This window comes from Pongo pygmaeus, chromosome 2 (assembly GCF_028885625.2).
Source record: "Pongo pygmaeus isolate AG05252 chromosome 2, NHGRI_mPonPyg2-v2.0_pri, whole genome shotgun sequence".
Classification (NCBI taxonomy): Eukaryota; Metazoa; Chordata; class Mammalia; order Primates; family Hominidae; genus Pongo; species Pongo pygmaeus.
The window spans coordinates 139,220,816-139,242,404 of record NC_085930.1 but is presented as its reverse complement, the minus strand read 5'-3'; the positions used below and the strand labels follow the sequence as shown (position 1 = coordinate 139,242,404).

The 21,589-nt window shown below is 40.2% G+C and overlaps 1 protein-coding gene across 1 annotated transcript in view; it reads right to left on the bottom strand.

Annotated features, from left to right (window-relative positions):
- Positions 1–21,589, bottom strand: part of COL6A6 (collagen type VI alpha 6 chain) — a 167,624-nt gene that overhangs the window by 103,433 nt on the left and 42,602 nt on the right. Inside the window, exons 2-8 of the mRNA XM_054483246.2 lie at positions 14,675–14,772; positions 11,776–12,372; positions 9,775–10,395; positions 8,116–8,676; positions 6,763–7,320; positions 3,967–4,542; positions 850–1,419 (exon numbers count right to left, since the gene is read on the bottom strand). Coding sequence (XP_054339221.1) covers positions 850–1,419; positions 3,967–4,542; positions 6,763–7,320; positions 8,116–8,676; positions 9,775–10,395; positions 11,776–12,372; positions 14,675–14,741 — 3,550 coding nt within the window. The 5' untranslated portion in view covers positions 14,742–14,772. The remainder of the gene's footprint in view (positions 1–849; positions 1,420–3,966; positions 4,543–6,762; positions 7,321–8,115; positions 8,677–9,774; positions 10,396–11,775; positions 12,373–14,674; positions 14,773–21,589) is intronic.

The following is a 21,589-nucleotide window of genomic DNA, read 5'->3' as shown; positions in this document are numbered from 1 at the left end:
GTTTTATGCTTATTAAAGTTTAAATATGCATTTTCTCATTTAATCCTCACAATGTTCTTTTGAACTAGGTACTGCTATTATTCACATTTCAAAGGTGAGAAAATTAAACTTAGAGAAGTTAGGCAACTTGTCCCAGAAAAAAATGGCCATAGAGCAGGGATCTGCTGTCAGGCTGTCTGTCTTCAGAGCTGCCTCTTAATGACCTTGCAACTTTTTTTTTTTTTTGACTGGAAATCTGGGATTAATGTTTACCACGGGTAGTTATACAGAATCATAACCAATGCATAGGGTGCCTTTATAACAGAAAAAGTGACTTCTCCTTTAAGACACTTTACTTCCATCTGTTGAAAAAAGTGTCAAAATGCACTAATTGTAAAGAAGATATTTACTAACTTCTGCAGTAAAATTTCATAATAAAGATATAAACCTCTAGGGAGGTTTCTTACCTACCTGTACCACAGCTCTTGGCAGCCCTATAGGCCCTATTGCCAAGCAACCAAAAATCAGTCAAATATTTCCTTTCTTTGAGGTATTGCTCTTCAACCTCTGAAACCAGCCAGATTGCAAACAATGGCCTTTTCCTCACACCTGAAGGCAGGCATTCCTACTCACAAAGGAGGCATGCTCCCCCAGGAGATGGGGAGAAAAAAGGGCACAGGATATCAAACACCCTGTTTCTCAATCCACAGGTTAAGACAAATATTTAATAACTGTGAAAAGCTCAATTTGAAATCCAGAGGCACAAATCTAAATTCTCCCACTAGCCCCAGGGGATGACAATGGAGCTTGAAGAAAATGCCAGAGAAGATGGTGTAGGGAATCGGTATGAAGAACTTGCTAAATACTTACTGCTTTCACCCCCTGTGGTACAGATGTTGCGAACGATCCTTTTATTGACCTTCTTCAGTTTATCGAAGTTGTGCACTGTCAGTTTTTTCTCTGCAGTCCCGGTGATCTGAATGAGCTGCTGGTCATCCACATCCCCAATGCCCACGGAGTAGATGTCGATACCTCTGTGTCTCAGGGCTTCCGCGGCCTGGGCCACCTCGTCTTGGGACTGGCCATCTGTAAGGACCAGCAGCACCTGTGGGGTACCTGTATTTATCCTGCTGCCCATGTCTGGCCTGAAGTAATGTTCCACCTTCCTGAGTGCAGCACCGATGTGTGTGTTTCCAAAGATCTGCTTGATGTTTTCAATCTGAAACGATATCTCTTTTTCACCTATGAAAGCTCCCAGTGGAAACTCTGGGTGATAGGTATCGCTAAACTGGGCCGCTCCTATACGCACTCTGTTGAGGCTGACATCAAAGTCTTGAACAACAGATGCCAGAAATTCCTTCATTTTCTTGAAGTCATTTTGCTGAATGCTAGTTGAACCATCCATAAGGAAAACAAGATCTACTTTGTCAATTTCACAATCTACAAAGAAGAGAAGGAACAACAGAAAACCCAGATTGTTATTCCTTCCTTAATCTACCAAGAGTAAATTCAATGTTTGCAGCTATAGGCCGGGCACGGTGGCTCACTCCTGTAATCCCAGCACTTTGGGAGGCCAAGGCAGGCAGATCACAAGGTCAGGAGAGCGAGACCATCCTGGCTAACACGGTGAAACCCAGGCTCAACTAAAAAAAATTAGTTGGGTGTGGTAGTGGGTGCCTGTGGTCCCAGCTACTCGGGAGCCTGAGTCAGGAGAATGGCGTGAACCCGGGAGGCGGAGCTTGCGGTGAGCCGAGATCGTGCCTCTGCACTCTAGCCTGGGCGACAGAGCAAGACCCCATCTCAAAAAAAAAAAAAAATGTTTGCAGCTATATAGAAATATTTCTGAAAGTGGTTTCTTATCTTAGGCTAGCATGTAGTCACATTAATTGTAGAGGAAATAAAGGTGAATGATCAGTTCTTAAAGTCAGTACAAGGCATGAATCACTCACACATCTTTTTATGCTTCTCTTGGCTTGTTGATTTGGTATTAGGCCATTTTATTTTCTGAGATGCTAGAGAATCGGGGCCAGCGCTACGGAAAACTTGTTCTCATCTACAACCTAGCCTCAGCTCTTCCAGAAAGCCGGGTGACAATAGTAGCACATCAAGAGAAAACAAAACACACATACATTTAGGGATTCAAACAAAGAGGCAGATGGTTCATATTATTGACTTAGCCTTCCTTGTCATTTGAGCCAATAAATATTTTTCTAGTTCATTAGGGCATATTGAGAAGAGGTTTTAAAAGGATGCCTTTTGGTCTGTATCTAGTCCGTTTTCCTTTTTATCAGCCCCTTTCTGCTGTATGTAGGCAAAAATATCTATTTGAGAAAAATATTTGTGAACAAGCAATGCAATATAAAGATGCTTCCCCCATATTAACACAGCAAATATAAAACAAGAAGAACATGAGAGACCACTGCCAATGAATGAGTTATGCTTGGCACATGTGTGTTCCTTAGCTTTCTGGTAAGCATGACTGTTTCCATGAATTCCCCCAGTGATCTCACCACTCTCCGAGCTTATTTCTCATCATAGCCTCAGAAATATTAAAGGTGTCTGAGATTCCTGAAGTCCAGGTAAGCAAGGAAGTGATAAGAAGAAATATGGTAAATCGATCCTTTAGGAATTGGCTAACTTATTAAATTACTTTGTTTCAGATTTCAATAAAGGAAATCTAGTACTGTTCTTCTGTCCCAAGGAGAATTTTCAATATGAAAATGCAATGTCAACTTCTACAGTGAACTGGAGAAGGATAGATCCAATTTTAGACAATGGCTACAAGGAAGGAAGAGATTTGTCCCAGTTTTCAGTAAGACCCAGAAAGATTTTATTAGTTTTGTGACAGAAAAAGATAATAGCTACATTCTAAGGAGGCAAGGCTTAGGAAAACCAGAGAAGTTAGATGAGTTTTAAAAAGAACTACTATATCTAGATGTTGGAATCATGAATTAATACCAATTCATCTAGTAAAAACATTTAGTATCTTTAGTAAAATACATCTTGGGAAAAATACTCAGGAAACTAAGTAGAGAACAATCTTTCTCTGAACCAAAAGTATAAAATGATAGTAAAATGATGAAGGAAGGAATACATACATACATGCAGCAATGCAATCTCCAGCTGCCAGAATAGAAGCCCCACTCTGCTCTGTCCTGGAAACCTCTGAGGCTGGAACAGAGTTTTTAATACTGGGCTTCACATTTTAAATGACCTTGTGCCACAATTGAAATAAGCAAAGAAACTGGTGACTTCTAGCCTGAAGGAAAGACGACTTCAGGCAATTCTAGCTGGTTCTTAGGAGGAGAATTTGATTTCTTGCATAAAGAGGAAAAAGAACTAATGGGTGGAAAAATTTGTAAGCATATTTGTGTTCTAATGAAGGCTGTTCAAAACTGGTGAATTCAGCTAAGTGTAGTGGCCCACACTTGTAGTGGCCTCCCAGCACTTTGGGAGGCCAAGAGGGGCAGATGGCTTGAATCCAGGAGTTTGAGACCAGCCTGGGCAACATAGTGAAACCCTGTCTTTACAAAAAAAAAAAAATTAGCCATGCCTCATGGCACACATCTGTAGTCCCAGCTCCTTGGGGAGGCAGAGGCAGGATGATAACCTGAGTCCTGGAAGTTGAGGCTGCAGTGAGCTGTGATCATGCTACTGCACTCCAGCCTGGGTGACAGAGCAAGACCCTGTCTTAAAAAAAAAAAAAGCCAAAACAAAACAAAACAAAACAACTTTTGAATTCCCCATCATTAGAAGAGTTTAGGAAGAAGTGATTAGGAATGCTGCAGAAAGTATCTCTCTTTGGGGAGGAGTCTGAATGAAATATCCCTGAGGTCTTTCCAACCCTGAGACTTTATAATATAGAAAGTCCTATGAAACAATTAGAGCTCCTTCTCTCCTCTCTTGCTCCTGAGAGCTATTGCTTTGCTTTCTCTCTCATTTGTCCCTCTGCTAATAATTAGGAAAAACTTAGTTGGCAAAACTTACCTACTTTTGAAGAGTTGCAGACACTGGCTGTCACATCTGAAAATATTCCCTTCAGACCTCCAAAAGTCTCCACGAAGAAGTACTTGTCACTTGATCCTGCCATGGCTAACAGCTCCACGGGATTGGCACCAGCAATCCCCACAGCCAGGACAAGAATGCCTTTGTCCCGCAAGGCCTTTGCCGTGGCATTGAGTTTATCAGCATCATGGGATTCCCCATCGGTGATCACAATGAGGACTTGGGGGACCCCCTTGTTCAGGCGGCTGCCCCGGGCTTCAGTGAACATGTGGTCTGAGAAGCCCAGTGCCTCAGCAGTATAAGTATTGCCACCCATGGCTTGGTCATTCTGGAGCACTGAAATTACCTCCAGTTTTGTGCCAAAGTCATCCAGATAAAACAGCACCTCTGGGTCATCAGCATACTTCAGAGCCCCAAACCGGACCTGATTCTTGCCCACATCAGCTTTTTTCACTAAGCCAATCATAAAATCCTTCATGATATTATACTCATCATAGTCAATGCTGCCAGAGCTATCAATGACAAACACAACATCTAAAACTTCAATCCGTTTGCATTCTGAAAGAGGAAGAGAGAGGTAAACCATATGAGATTAGCTTTGCACAGCATGGGAAACGCCTCAACCTTTTTATAAATTGCTAGTGTTTTCTCTCCATGGGGATCATGCTGTGCATTAGAATGTCAGTTCCCTGGATAAGAGAGACAATACACATACATTGGTGCTGGAAGTATACAGTTAATACTCACTTAGGTGAGCTTGTAAGATAAGGCGGGAGTCAGTGGGGGCCCACTGCAGGGATTGGGATGGGGTGAAGTGACAATCACAGGATTGCCAGGAATAAAATATTTTAAAACCTTTGGACTAAAAAAATCAATTCTGTGTAAATTTCCCTGTATAAGTGGTTTCTCCAACATGTGCTTCCATTTATACTATTTTTTTTCTTTTATTTTAGCCACGATCTTGAGATTTGTATTCTTAATATAAACCTTGGGGAAATGACCAAATGAAAATGAATTTGGCAACACTGTATATTTTTCATGATTCTCTGATGGCTAACTTTTCAAAGTTACTTTTTCCTCACTTTTTGACTTTTTTGAAACATCTATTTTCATTTTTGGGTTTCATCATAGAAATAAGCCCACTTCGCACTTGGTCCAACTAAGCTGTTCTAGCATGATGCTCCTATTAACTTTTTAAATCTGAGGTCAGCACCATGGAACAGAAAAGCAGGAAAGACCCAATTAATTCTTAATCCATGTGTAGCATGTTCCCTCGAAAGGTGCAGTGTTCCAAAACTAACTCATCCATTCTGGAGAAGGGGAATTGTAAGATGATTTGTTATTTAGTCCTTATGTAGCACATTCTCTCTACAGGCCATAGAAAGGTATGATCCAAACATTAACTCATCCATTCTTGAGGAATGGAATTGTGAGAAAGCACCCACCCCCCAGAGGCTTGCCACATTTTCTTCTTTCACCAGCCACTTGCTGGCTATGTAAGGGCTGTTGAAAACCTTACAGCCATTGTACTTATCCCCACTAATTGCAGGCCATGTGTACAGGGCCATCAACCAAATTCCCAAGAAAGGCTGGCTCTACTTGGGAATTTACGTAGAAGAACTATGTCCCCATGGTCTTTGACTGCCTGGGAAGCCTGCTTGGATTACCCAGGAGACTGGGGATAGATTACTCAGTGTCAGAACGCTTCAGAAAGTTCATATTTGTTCTGGGCGAAATTACCAGGAAATAGAAACCAGGTGTACTCTTTTTCTACAAAATACAGATCATGAGCACCAAACCTTCCAGTGGGAGTTGAACAGAACTGTTATTTGAATAAGCAAACAATGTTCCTCTCTTCCCTTTAAACTCCATGAAGATCTATGTCCTTCATTTTCAGAATGCCTCTGTCATCAAGCCCTATGGGTCATGTATAAATCAGCCGCTTATATTTGCTGAGCTTTTATTTGATCATTTCCATTACTCTACATTTCCATTACTTTTGATCATTTCCATTACTCTGTGGTTTCATGGGAAGACAGTGGGGTCAAGGTTCCTTACTTCCTTTGAAGCAACCATTGCTCAAGTTCTCTTACTATATTCCTCCTTTATAAAATTTAATAACTATCAAAGTGTTTTCACAAACATTATCTCATTTGATACAAGTATTGGTCTTTAGAAATTGCAAAAATAAGCACCACATATAGTAGATGTGTAGGTCAAAGAGGAGCCACCTTGCCCAGGAGGATAAATGCCAGGCCTGCCTCAGCAATCCACATGTAGCCCAGTGACACAGGGTACACAAGGCTGAGCCCCTCGCCTCAAGGTAGGACCAGCTCTGTAATTCATGGTCTGGAGCTCCCCATGGGATCAGGCCAAACTAGACTCCAGCTAAGGTGATTTCCTTGTTCAGTTCCTACCCATGCCCTGACCTGTTTCCTACACCCCTTCTGAATATACCTCCTCAATAAATCACTTCCAAAGAGCCCCTGACTTAGCTTCTGCTTCTAGGGAACCTGATCTAAGAACTGGTATGATACCATTTTTCTTAAATGGAGATCCATCACTGTAGTGCTATTTACCTACAAATGGGAATGGGTCTAGGTAAACCAAAACTCTTCCTCACTGTCTGTTTAATTCAACAGGTCAAAGCCACTAGGAGAAACATTTCAATTAAACCAAAAGTTTACAATATGTAAATAGAATTAAATTCAAGAAACAGAGGCTAAAAAAGACATCTGTTGTTCAGATAGTCCTGCTAGTGAGTATGCCCATGCCTACCTTCACGGGGGCTGCATATTCCAAAAACAAGATCATCTTCAACGCGCTGCAGAATGTCAAAATTCTCAACATAAAAAACCATCTCGGGCCTCCCACTGATCTCCTCAAGCTGGGTGACATTGGAGCCAAACACTCCCACAGAATAGATGATTACACCTTCTTGCCGAAGCGCTATCGCTGGTTCCTTTACTATGTCCTGAGCTTCACCATCCGTGATGAGGATGAGAAACTTTCTGACGTTGGGCCGGGCGCCCTTGGTGGGGCTGAAGTACTGAGACACAAAGCTCAGGGCACTACCAGTCAGGGTGGTTTGTCCAATGTGAGCCATTTGGTCTATTGCATTTGAAATGTCGCTTTGGGACATGAATCTGTTGAGCTGAAACTCTTCCTTATTGATGTCGCTGAACTGGACTGCACCAATTTGCACCCGATCTGGTCCAATCTGAGACTTGCTCACCAGGTTTTTCATAAATGTTTTCATTTTGCTGAAGTTTTCAGGTCCTATACTTCCAGAACTGTCCACCAGAAACATGATGTCGGCTTTCATCTCTTTGCAAGCTGCATAGGAAAAACTGTGATGTTTATTCAAGTCAGCTACATGTAAAAAGTTCAGAGTAAACAGGAAAATCGAAAACACAAATAATTTTATATTGAAGTGTGTACTTAGTAATAATTAGTAGTAAATAAAGCATAGAAGACAATAAAAGTAGAATATTCTATTTGTTATTTAGTAATTTGCTTAAATACATAACTCAGGGTTACTCAACCTCAGCACCACTGACATCTTGGGCATCATTTTTACTGTGGGAAGTCTGTGCATTGTAGGATACTGTAAAATGCTTTGCAGTATCCCTGACCTCTACCTCTTAGATGACAGGAGCACCCTCCAGTTATGACCATCAGAAATGTCTCTAGGTGTTGACAAATAACCTCTAAGGGTGCAAAATCACACCTGGTTGAAAACCGGAGCTCTAAATGATATAGCTCTAAAAGAGTTCATAAAAGCTGTATAAAAAGACATTAAAACAAACCTGAAGTACTCCTTACAATCTGAAATCATTTTATCATATTACACATGTGGTGTACACTCATATATCTATCCTGGCAGGAAATTGTGAGAGGAAGCTAATTAATACTTAGGGAAATTCCTCCAAATATTTTTCTTATGCCTCAGATATTATTTAGAACAACAGTATAACGGGCTCTTAGCTTTGTTCTAGAGAACACAGTTACACAAGTCAACAAATCTCAACTTAGTAATTTATTTTGTTTTTCTAAACCAGCAATGTCAATTATTGCCAGGATGGCAATTTGCGAGTGAAGGTCAGTAGGAAAAGCCACGATTTCTCTTACCTTCTTCAGTACAGATTTCTTGAACAACTTGGTTTCTTATGTCTTTCAATGCATCAAAGTCATGCACGTAATACACTCTCTTTTCCTCTCCTGCAATTTCTCGCAGCTGTGTTTGGTTGGCCTCCTTGACACCAATAGCATAAACTCGGATGTGCTCTTCTCTCAGTCTGTTTGCAGGCTCCAAGATGCTATCCTTGGACATGCCATTTGTCAGAACAACAAGGTGGCATGGAACTTTGTTTCCTCGCTGCTTCTTTGCTTTTTGCAACAGACTCAGTGTGAAATTCAGTGCTGCGCCTGTGTTTGTATTCCCACCCATCTGCCTGATATTCTCAATGGCCTTTCCCAAATCCTGCTTGTTAGAGTATTTATTGATCTCAAATTCCAAGTCCCAGCTGTCAGCATACTGAACGGCCCCAACCCGCACCTTATGGGGAGCAATGTTGAACATCCCTACCACCTCTGACAGGAAGGTCTTCATTTCATGGAAATCTGTGGCCTGGGTGCTCCCTGAGCCATCGATAAGCAGATAGATGTCTGCTTCCTCAGTGTCCACACAACCTAAAAAGGAATCAATAAGTTGCATGTGGCATTTGAGCAAGCATGAAGAAGAAATGAGAGCAGATGGAAAGAAGAACAAATATGAACCTCTTCAGACAGAAAAATGGGAAACAGCTTCTAGGCTTAAAATACATGCTTTGTTAGCTTAAAATGGGGGAATCTTCACATCCCTTCAGCCAAATGAATCGCTTCTGACACTTTAAGACTATTGCCCCAATTCTCTGCCATGAATCAGGATAAATCTGAATATAGTAGGAGATTTAAAAAATTTGAAGCTGCTTTTTACAAGACACTTTACCCATTAGTAAATAACTGCTTAGCAAAAAGTCAAGTAGTGTGTTGGGAAATGGAGAAGGTGTTTAACTGGACAGGTATTTAACTGGACATTGTGGGCACATGAACTCTCTTGAGCAAATTATTTACTCCTTACCCGCTCCTAGTCAACTAACTAAGGATACTATTCATGAGTGAGACAATGACATTTGTAGTAAATATGCTATAAATATTTATGGAAGAATATACACATCTATATGTATACCAATACACTAAAAATATTTATAAGTGTATATATGAAACGTAAGATACATCACCCTCTGTCTCTGTCCCTGCACTGGTAGATGCTAGAATGGTACCCCACAACAAATTACATAATTACTTTTTTCTTCATTCAAATCACACTCCTGTTTATTCTCTAAATTGGAATTTGGTAAATGAGGGAAGATGATTTAGGTGAGAAAAGTACAAAAAGAATAAAGAAATAAAGGGAAGAGCAGGGGAACGTGAGAGGCAAAAGAGAGAAAGACAAAAGAAGAGAGAAAAATAGCAAAGGAAGGTATTCTGGAGCATGGATGAGTAACAAATCCAATTAAAGCTGCACAAAAGAGGAACTAAAAGGGGAAATCTCTTCTCCCCATGCCAACACCTCAATGGCTTTTATTGTCCCCAAATTAGGCTTCATATTTTCAAGCTCAAGTAAAAAAATTAGGAACTTATCCTTCCCATCCACATCTTCCCAAGCCAATCCACTTTGTATACAGAATATTTGAAAGGGAAGAAAAAAAGAATCCAAACAACCCTTCTTTCAGCAGAAGACCTTACCAGATTTGAGCGTTTCAGTCCTCTCTGAAAAGACAGAGACTGTGTGTGTTATTTGGTTCCGCAGCTTCTTCAGAAATGTCTGGTTGTGAGCAGCCAGGTCAGCGAAGGTCTTCAGTTTGGAGACATACTGCTCAGCAGGGTGGGACGCTATCTTTTCCAACTGGGTGTCGCTGGCGCCCTCTATGCCCAGGGTGAAGATGGTCACACCCTCCCGTCGGAGGTTAACAGCTGCTTTTGTCACGTTGTCTTCTGAATCTCGGTGGGTCACCAGCACAGCAATCTGGGGCACCCCCTGATTCTTCCGACTGCCATTCCGTGCACTAAAAACTTCCTTCCTGAGCTTTTTGATGGCAGCTCCAGTATAGGCCTTCCCAGTTCGGGGAGAAAGGTTCTGTATATGCTGGAGAACCTCTGACTTATTTATGCCCATGCTCAGTGAATTTATCACTTTTGTCTCATTGCTATAGGCCACAAGGCCAACCCTCATGCAATTTTCCTTTATGTCAAGGGCAGATACACTTTCTTCCAAGAATCCTTTAAGATAGTCAAAGTTCTCCTCACTTCCATTGATTGACATATCCAATAGGAACACAACATCGGCCATAGACGGGCCTTGGCAAGCTGTGTGGCAAGAAGTAAACAAGCACAATTTTAGCTGGTGGTTCAGCATCTTTGGTGAGCATTAGAAGGCATGAAGACCATACAGCAGAGCTCAGTTATGCACTTAGAGAAGGAGGTAGACAAATAATTATGAAGTTGAGGTTAAAGAGACCTGGGTTCAAATACTACATCTTAGCTAAACTCCCGGCTTCAATTTCCTCATCTGTAAAAGGGAGATAATATTAATCTCATAGAGTTGTTATGGGGATTTAATGAGATAATATTCTTAGCATGGGGCCTGGTACATAAAACTCATTCAGTGAACCATAGCCATTACTATCATATTAAAATCATTTAAGCATCATCCACACTATAGTCAGCAGTTATAGTCCAAATATTCCTAAGAGATAGTAACGAAATAGCAATTGCATTTTCAGTTCTTTTATTTAGGAATGATGCTAGTAATAAGGACCCACAGTTTCACAGATGTCCCCAAGGAAAGCATTCTCTATTATCAATAGGTAAGTATATATATCAGCTCATTCAAATTGATTTAATCAGGGATAATGTGAGTTTCCTATACAACACATTTGGACATGTACACTTCGAACACATTGTTTTTTACTGGCTATCCCCTGCCCTTCACTTGAATGATGATCACAAACTCTTGACCATTCTTGTTACTAGAGTAGTACAAGAGGACAGACCAGGAGAGCAGTTTGGCCACAGAGCAGAACACAGGGAAAACTAATTCAGAACAGGGCAGCAGGGAGCAAGGCAGTCTGGAGCTGAAACTACATGGCTGGGAATTAGGAGATCTGGCCTGCTAGCTCTGACTTTAAGTCACAGCCTGGCCCCTGGGCCAAGGCACGTCACTTCTAAGGATATATGTAAGTTCTTATTTGCAAAAAAAAAAAACAAACAAACAAAAAAACAAACAAACAAAAAAAAAAAACAAAAAAAACCAGGGGGATCTGGACTTCTGGAAGTTGATTTTAGGTCTAATATTCTATGATTATATTATGTGGTTTTAAGGGTCAAGAATTTCTTTAGAAGCAAATTTATCTTTTAAATGAAAGTACTAAAACTACATAGCAACTAAAGCCCAGGGAAATAGCTCAGAGATCAGCTGGGTGGCAGGGAAAAAGCATCCCTAAATTTTAAGAAGTCTGTGAATGTCAGGAAACATAGATAAGTGAAACATGAAAAACCAAGACTTGTGGGGTTCACCAAATTGAAAATGGTCATAATCACTGGACTCTCTTAAATGTATGGGTACATAACATCTGAAAATGCAGCCCATTTTGGGGATAGGAATATTCATAGAATTTCAATCCTCTCCCCATTTTAATTTTTCAAAAGCATTTTATCATCATTCCTATACACATACCCTAAGCCCACCTTCTACAAAGATGTCATCAACTGCTCCCTCCTTGTACTTTGTTACATCCTTGATGATGTGCATCATGTTTTGGGAAAACATGCTGAGGTCTCTGACTGTCCGAAGGTTGAAATGAAACTGAGACGTGGCCATGGCCTTCAGGTTTTCCTCAGAAGCTTTCTGCACCCCTACAGAGATGATTTTCACTCCGTCTTTCTGCAGGGCCTTCGAAGCCTCTTCCACATCATCCTCAGACTCAGATGAAGCCAGGACCACTAGAATTGGGGGAAACTGTTTCTTGTCTCTCCCATTTGCGGGTGCAGAGAAATAAGTCCTGTGAGCCTCCTGAAGAGCCTTTCCTATCTGCAGGGACCCGCCAATGAATCCAAAGTTCTTCCTGAGGTGGTTCAGCATGGGGCTCCTGCCTTTGAAGGTGCTCAGGTGGAATTCACTGTGAAGTTTATCACTGTACTGGGCCAGGGCCACACGGTATTTGTCGGCCTCTATGGGGAGACTGCTGATCATTTTGGTGATGAACATTTTCACAAATGGGAAGGACTTGGATCCCAGGCGATCGGAGCTGTCCACCAAAAACACGACATCTGCATACTCAGGGCCTGCAAAACCACAAACATATGAACGAACCAAAAACTTTAAAAATTTACTGCCATATTTAATGCCAACTCTATGGTGGGGAAGTACTTTCCTTTTTATTTTTAAAATACCTTCCCAATAAACCGAAAATAACAGCCTGCAACTGCACATTCTCTCAAGAAAAAGAAATAGCTGTATCTTGGGCTGATTCTTTTAAACAACTTCTCATTTGAACTGATCACAAAATTAAACATAACTTTTGCAAGGAATAGATAGTGATTAACAATAGTGACTGGAAAAATAAAACAGAAATAAACAGAGAAATAAAAAATCATGGGTTTTATACCTTTTGTGGATGACTTTCTCTTGTAGTTTTTTTGGCTTTTGGAATTTGATTTCAACTATGTCAACTAGATAAAAATTTTAATTGAAACTCAAACTTCATCAAATTAACTTTAATGGTAAAATCTGAAAGATGGCCTTTCTCATTTAAGCAACACAACAGTTTATCTGATTAACTTAAAAACATATAAGTTTTATATTCCAAACAGTCACATCAAGTTTTAAAAAATCTATAAATCATAAAAATATGGAATAGTCAATCTTTTTCAAGGTTATTTTAAATATCTTAATATTTTTGATGAATTACATGAATAAGCATTGTATTATAATTGGTGAATTTTATTCTCACATGTGCGAAATGTGATGGCACCAATGTATCTTGGGCTAGAAAAGGGATTCTAGTTTTAGTTTCCATTAAAAATATAAGTATTATATAAGAATGTAATACTTTGCTTAACTTTTAAAGCTTCATTCAATGTTAGATTCAACACTAGTTATCTGGTACTATATTTTTACATGATATAGAATCATTGGATTTAAACACTAACTGTTGTTTAGTAATGGTCTGCTGGTTTGAACTCAGAGCTCTCTCTACCTTAGCATAAGATCCATTTCTCATCTGGGGTAGGGAGGGAAGTATGTGCGTAGTGTATGTTTAAGAAAATACGGCATAATGGAACAAGTAATGAACACCGTGACTTTGCCTTCAGCTAACTCTATGAGCTCTGCCAAGACATTCAATATACTTGGGCCTTAGTTTTTTCTTCTTTAAAATAAGTAGATTCAACTAGAAAATATCTAAGGTACCTCCTCACTCTGAGATTCCAATTATCTAAAATGGTTACTAGGTAAGTTCTAATCAAATTAGAATAACTTCAATCTTTTCCTTTCTACACTGGCTGGGAAACCAGCTTTGGCAGCCCTGTGTGTTATTTCATTCTCTTTATGGCCATCTGATCGAGGCATAATGGGTAAAATAATTTCTTGTCTTTTAAATAACCCAAATCCTACCACTCTGAGATTCTCTTCATGATTATACAGCCAGCAGCATCTCAGGGGAAGAAATAAGAGAGAGTGTATCAACACCTTCCTCCAAAAGAAGCCTGAAACCCTGTGAAGACTGCCAGGGGAGCCCTGCCGTGGATGGCTTGATTTGTGACCACCAGTGACTTTCTATTCATGAATGAAGCCCTACATCTTTTGTGGAGAAAGGAAATGTAGATGAGTGTCACATAAGGTGGACTCAGGTTCTGATAAGGCCCATTACTACGTCTGAACCACGAAACAATGGAGGAAAAATCATGGCTTCTAGTTGAGAAGCTCAAGGCCTAGAGATACATCAAAGGAAGATGTTTGCAAGGCAAAGTCTGGTTTATGTCTTCACAAAACTTGCTTACAAGGTCAGTGTCCTCGAGGAAGCTGTAAAAGCCAATGTAAGTTGCCCTGGACAAGAACCAATTATTTAGGAGATGGTGAGGTGGTTAAGGGTGTGTTAGTGTCTTAAGTCCACAGGACACAGATTGCCAACAGACAGAAGGCAGTGCTATGAAGCTTTCTCTCCAGGGAAAAAGCACTTTCTTCACAATAAGCAGCCAAATAATTTAATTTGGAGCAAATCTAGACACTAAACCAAGACACCCTTTTGACACAAATGAATTAGGATGGGACATTCCAAGTTTTCCAGGTCTGAGCCTAATATTAACAGAATTTTTATGCAGCCTCCCAGAAGACCTAAAAGGCGTTGAAGCAGGACAAAATGACAGCTCTCATATCTATTATTAACAAGGAATAAGATCCAGAAACAAATGATCTTCAAAGGAATACGGAGTGACCTCACAAAGAATTTGACCTACCACCCTTAACCTCACTACCATCAAAATCAAAACAAAGTGATACAAAACTCGTAACTTTTAAATAGGTCAAACTCGTGTATTATCTATTTTCTATAATCAAAATTAAGAATTCTTTCCAGTTTTTCCTTACCAGAATCTTGATTCACAGAAATATGGGAACAAATTATCACGAGGAACAAAATTAGCAACATTTTCATATTATGACCTGAAAAATCTTCAACTTCAAATCTGAAAAGGCAAAAATATAAACAGATAAAATTGTTGTGGATATTATTTGGGAATTAAGACTCACATACAAGAGCATACAAAATTATATAATAAATTGGGTGCAACGGGGACAAGGAATTTCTGAGGTTTACTGACCTTCTAATATGCGAAGTGCCTTAGAGAAAACAATCCATCAATATTTACAAAGTCATAAGAGTTTTTCTTGGTCCCCAGACCTAGTAGAAACATGAAATTTTGGACAGTTGGTAGAAGGAGCCAGACGGATTTTAGTGCTAACAATATTACGTGTTCCTAGTATTTATTTTCCTGTACCCTAGTGCCATCCTCAATCTATTTATTGCTAAGACAATTCAGAGTTCACAGTTGGGACACATCCCAAGACCTATTTTGTAATCTCGCCATCATGAACATGTAGGTGTACTTTATCTTTGAAGACTAATTATTTTTAGATGTGATCAACATTCCATGTTTTCTCCTTTTCCTCCCTAATTGAAACAGTAGCTATTTCAAAACAAGCAGTGATTTTCCATATTCCATATAATGTCTTGCTCCTCAGAATAAGGAGCTCAGCTTACACCATTTTATGTCCAACTTCCCAGAACTGCATGAGGCAAGGGTTTTCCAATCTCATTTTGGCCTAAAGCATTTCCAACCACCTTGAAATGTTCATTTTATGGAATGAAGCAGGATATTAAATGCATTGAAAATAAATATTTAATGAAGCAGGTTGGGCTCATTTTTCGCTCATTTATTAACTGAACAAAAAATGAATTGATCCATTAATAAACTAGTGTCTCCATGTCCTGCTTAATTGCGCAACACTATATACGTTTATCTCACCCTATACCAGGCAGGCTCCGAGTTTCTAATATTCAGTCTCTTCAGAAAAGGGACATTTATCATGAGAAGTTCCATCCCTGTTTCCTCACCTACGTCATTGTCCTTCTGACATTCTGCAACTTGAGACTCTCTTCTAGTCCTTCACAAGTCTAGACGATGTAGAGTTTTCAGTCTGTATATAAATTTATTAGTTCTATTCAAGTTGTAACCAGTGAGCTAGAAAAAGATGTTAGGAGGTAATGTGTAGTACAAACCTTTTCATTTTAGAGAAATTAAGTCCCAAAGTGGATTTCCCAAAGTGAAAACCAAGTCATACCATCTGTACAATTTTTATTAATGTGTATAACAATAAATAATAAATTCTACCATTTGTTGAGCTTTCACTATGAGCCCTGCCCTGTGCCAACAGCTTTACATTTGTTCTCTTGTTTGATATTGGTAACAACTCTAGCAGCAGGTATTATTACTACTATTGTTCTTATTTTGCCGATGAGGAAACAGATTTTTAAGGGGAAGTAACTGATGCAAGGTCACACTGGTAAAGTGAGCCACAATTTAGACTAGAACCCACATCTGTCTGACTCCAAAACCTTTAAAACTCAGTTACCCTGCAGATTAAACTCAATGTTATGAACACAAAATGTCTCCTAGTTTCTTCATTCTACATCTTTTTTCTAAGAACTAAGAGACTTTGGTACTTGTTTTCATACCTTTTTATTTTTGCTTTTTAAAACCAGGGTTTTACACTATTTTCTTCTTTTCTGTTTATATTATGAGCTTTATAAATTATTGTAGTCTTTTGGAGTTATGAGAGAGAAAATGCTTTGGGAAGAATCCATAGGGCCAATGTCAAAAGTTTGCAAGCAGTCACAACGGGAAGAAATCGGTATTGAGTGAAGGATGAACATCTGGACAGAGAAACGAGGATTTGGAAAGGCTGCAATAGTCCCAAAGCAGCATGCAGCATCTGGAAATTTCCATATGCAAATGTCAATCAATACCTCTAGTATTTACTCAAAAGTTAAGTTCTCTGGATTAGCATCTTGTGGAACAATTTTCTTGCAGTCTTTCAGTGGAATCCAAAGTCTAGTGTTCTGTAAGGCTATACAATGTTGAAGCCCGGTGAAGTGTTCTTGAGGTGTGTGTGCCTGACTGTGTGTGTGCACGGGGTGGGTGGTGTACGATAAGACAAGCTGTAGGACCAAACCTCCAAGGTCATGCTTGGGAGGTAGGGAGAATGGGCTCATTTACACTGTATCAAAACACAGATGAAGTGCCTGCAATCTGTATGTTGTTCTATTACCAGTTATGACCAGGATTTTCATACTTACATTATAAACAAACATAACCGATCACCTGAAGACATGTGAGGGGAGAATGAAGGAGATGTTTATTTAAAGCAATCAACATAAAATTTAAATTCATAGTAAGCTCTATCTTAGCAGTGAGATTCATTGCCTCTCATTATAAACACTCTCAAAGGTACATGTCTCTTTAATCTGAATATGTTTTGCATTGAATTCATTCTGAATCAAGTAAGCTGAGGCTAATACCGTCTCTTTATATGCTATAAAGATCTTTTTAAAAAATCTAGATCTCTGTAAAATAGAATGTTTCTAATTTAAACTACAGCTGCAAAGCAACACAGCCACCCAAGACTTGGCTTCAAACCCAGAATGTTTAGAACTTGTACAACACCTCTTGGGGCTATTAAGAATGTGGAGTCTCAGAGAAACTTCTGCTCCATACAAACCAATTCATAATCCAAGTCATATCTCTGAAAAAAGGTAGTAAGAGCCCATAAGGGAAACAAAAGAGACTTCAGCAAAGTTAAGATAAATATTTCTTCCTTTAAAATAAGGTATGCAGGATACATCATTTTTAAGTACTGATTTTATTTTTCTTCAGAAACAAGATTATCATTGTTTTACTGTACGAAACAACATTGGGTCTCTGCCACAGTGTTAAAGATAAATGATCATTGCTTATTTAACCCCTGATGTCTTCATTATTTCCTTTCTGCAGATGTCTTCATTATTTTCTTTCTGCAAGCCATTCTACTCTGAAGTCAAAAAGTAAAAAGAAAAATATTCAGAGTGAGCCTTAAGTTCACGTTAAAATGCTGCAGGATAAATCCTTGGCACGCAATAGGCACATACAAATATTGAATAAATGCTGGTGAGAAGAACAAAACAAAAGCATTTGTGGTACAAGCAAGTTGCACAGTTTTTACTTTCCCCCAGTTGCATTTTCTGGAATTACAAAAAGGAGCTTTGTATGTTAATCATATTTGAACAGGGTCATGCAGGTGAACTTGCCACTTTATAAAATGATACTCTCCTGTGTAGAGGAGGTGTTTGGCTGAGTGAAAAGTGCACAGGCTATAAGGTGTCATGGCCTGGGTCCAACTCCATTCCTAAACTGCCGTGTGACCTTAAACACCATCACCTAGGTTCCTAATCTCAAGCATAAGGGATTACAGTCTCTCTCAGTCCAAGCAGTTCCACACTTTAAGTTTTCTGATCTAACAAATACAAGTAAAATAAATAAAAATATGAATAATTAAGCCAAGAGCACATTTGAACACTGAGCGCCTGTTTTGAAACCATCCCCTGGAGAAAACTGCCCCTCAGATGACCACCCATGGCAGGTCCTCTGGCGGAAGGGCTGGCAGCAGCAAGGGAGGGAGCATGTCTTCAGCGCTGATCCTTTCTGGGTCAAAACTTGTTGGAATCCTTCAGGATTCACCCATCTACATGAACTTCAGGGGACTAAAATTTTAATAGTGCAAATAATCCACTAGAAATTATGTGTCCAACACAGAAATTAGAAAAAAAAGAATAAATCTAAGAAATAGATACTACAATACTACAAATTAAAGCAGAAACGAACTCAAAAAGAAAATTAATCTTTGAAAAGAAAAATCTCAGAACAGACTGATCAATAATAAAAAGAGAAAATGCAAATAGATAATCACTGATCAATAATAAAAAGAGAAAATGCAAATAGATAATCGTATAAATGAAAAAGGAGATATAACTAAGGATAACGAAAGTATTTTAAATAAATTGTAGTTAAAAATATTCACAGAAAGTAAACACCAAGCCTTTGGAAAGTTCCACCAAACTTTCAAGAAACAGATTATCTGAACCTTTTATAAAGTATTTCAGAGAGTAGAAAATAAAGGAATATCAGCCACCTTATTTGTATAGGGCCAGTGTAATCCTGATACATAAATCAAACAAGGACAATATGAGAAAGGAAAATTAAAGGCCCATTTCACTCATGAAGATAAATATTAAAAAATCCTAAACAAGACATTAGAAAATTAACTCCCACAGTATATAAAAATCATGCCTTTTGCAGCAACATGGATGGAACCGTAGGCCATTATCTTAAATGAAACAACTCAGAATCAGAAAGCTAACTACTGTGTGTTCTTACTTGCAAGTAGGAGCTAAATAGAGTGTACCCATGGACACAGAGTATGGAATAATAGTCCCTGAAGACTGAGAAGGGCGGGAGGGTTGCAGGGGAGTGAGGGATGAGAAACTGCTTAATGGGTACAATGTACACTACTTGGTTGATGGTCACACTAAAAGCCCAGATTTCACCACTACACAGTATATCCACTTAAAAAAAAACTGCATTTGTATCCCTTAAACTTATAACAAAAAAGTTAATACACCACTATCAAGTCGAGTTTCTCAGAAATGTAAAGATGTTTTAAAATTAAGAAATACATAAATATAACACACATTAATAGCTTAAATAATAAACTATAAATATTTTTAAAACACCACAAAAAAAACAAAAAACACCCATCATTCAATTCATGATTTTAAAGAAAAACTTAGCAAATTAGGAGTAGAAGGAAACTTACTTAACCTAACAGAAGACATATTTTAAAAATCGGGAATACATATCATCCTAATGGGGAAATGTTAAAAGTATTCTCTTTAAAATTAGGAAAAGGAAAAGGTGATCCACTCTTATTCCTAGGTGCTAATGAATTTAAAGCCACAAAGATTGAAAAAAAAAGAACAGGGACAGGGGGCAAGACGACAGACTAGCCGCAGCCAGGGGATCATTTGCTAGCAAGGGACTGGGACACTGGGGAGACTGACACACTCTCAGATCTTCAGAGCAAAGGCATTGAGAATGGACCGAGGGAGGACACAGATAAGGGGCTGAAGAGGGAGGAAGCTGGGAACCATGCATGGGACTACCACGCACCAGGACTTTTTCCGGGAACCCAGTGACACCTGGGGAAGGGGTGAGTTCAACAGGTGAGGAGCAACTTGCTCTCATTACAGACTTCTGGAATCCTGGAAGCATGAGATCCCAAAACCGACACTGGAAATGGCAGAGAAAGCTGCTTAGAGAGGTGGTAGGGGCAGGACTCCAGCCTATGCAGAGCCCAAAGAGTTTGGTGTGGGAACATCTGCAGTGGAGCGTGGCCAGAATGCCCACCCCCCAAGGCTCACCCTGCCTTAAAGGAACGGTTGAACCTGAACAGAGCAGGGCAACATTGTCCATGAGACGGGGCAAGTCTGACCTGAGTGCTGCCCTGTCTGCTGGCCTCTTCTGGGGCCCCAGCCTGGCTGCCCAACTGGGGTACCTCAACTGAGGTACCTCTCAGGGGCCCATGTCATAGCTCCCATGCTGGCCGACTGTGCCTGACCCTCGGAGCGCCCCAGCAGAGCAGTCTCTGCCAATATACACTAGCTCACTGACATGTTCCCCTCACCCACTGCAGCCTCCCATGTTGCTTTCTTTACCAGTGAACACTCACCCATGGCCACCCCCTGCATCACTCTGCCAACATGCATGCACATGAGAAGACCTCACCTCCCCTTCTCCACAGGTGGAAGTGTACACCTTATGGTGTCACTGCTGCCAGTGTGAGTGCACCTTGCGATCCCTCCACCACACCTCCAATGCCAGCATGAATGAGTGCATGGAGACCAGTGGCTCCCCACCACCGTTGCCACTGCCATCTGCATGAACACACACAGGGAGACCAGTGGCTCTGCACTGCCACCCAATGTGAATATGCACACAGAGGCCACCAGCTTTGTGCCCACCAGCACCCCATTCCCAGACTGACACCACTGCCAGCGTGAACGTGTACAAAAATGCCAGCACCTCCACCTCCCAGCACCACCCCTATCATGAATGCCTAGATGGAGGTCAGTATGTCTGCACCAGCCAGCGCCCCACCCCCATGTCAACACCATTGCCACTGTGAAAGCACACATGAATGCCAGCAGCCCCACTCCATCTCGTGCTGCCACTATCATGAATACCTGCACAGGAGCTGGCACTCCTATATCAGCCAAGAAATGTGCACTCCAATGCATTATCGCTGCTGCTGCCACATGCAAAAGAGCACAGATCTTGCTGCCACCATCCAACAAAGCACTTTGGCTGGCACTACCCACCAGAGTGTTGTGTTCAGCAGTCCAGGGACACATTGGCCCCTTCAGCGCAGCAGGTTCCTAACCTCAAGGGGCCAGAGAACAACGTCAGGGGCCTGATAATAGATCCACAGAGTTAGAGCACACAGTCCAGAAGTGCTAACCTGGGGCTTGGCCCCCTAGAATCTTCCAGAAATGATGCCAGTCAACACAACCATTCTTATACCACAATCAAATTCCCAAGGATATCAAAGATGAAACCAAAACAACAAAACAAAACAAAACAAAAAAAAACCTACCACAACACCCAAAGGACAGCAACTTCAAAGATTCAAAGAACATCAGCCCATAAAGATGAGAAAGAATCAGTGCAAGAACTCTGGCAACTCAAAAAACCAGAGTGTCTTCTTACCTCCAAATGATCACACCAGTTCCTTAGCAATGGTTCTTACCCAGATTGAAATTGGCTGAAATGGCAGAAAAAAAAAAAAAAAAAAAACCCAGAGTATGGATAGGAATGAAGATCATCAAGATTCAGAGAGAGAGTCAAAATCCAA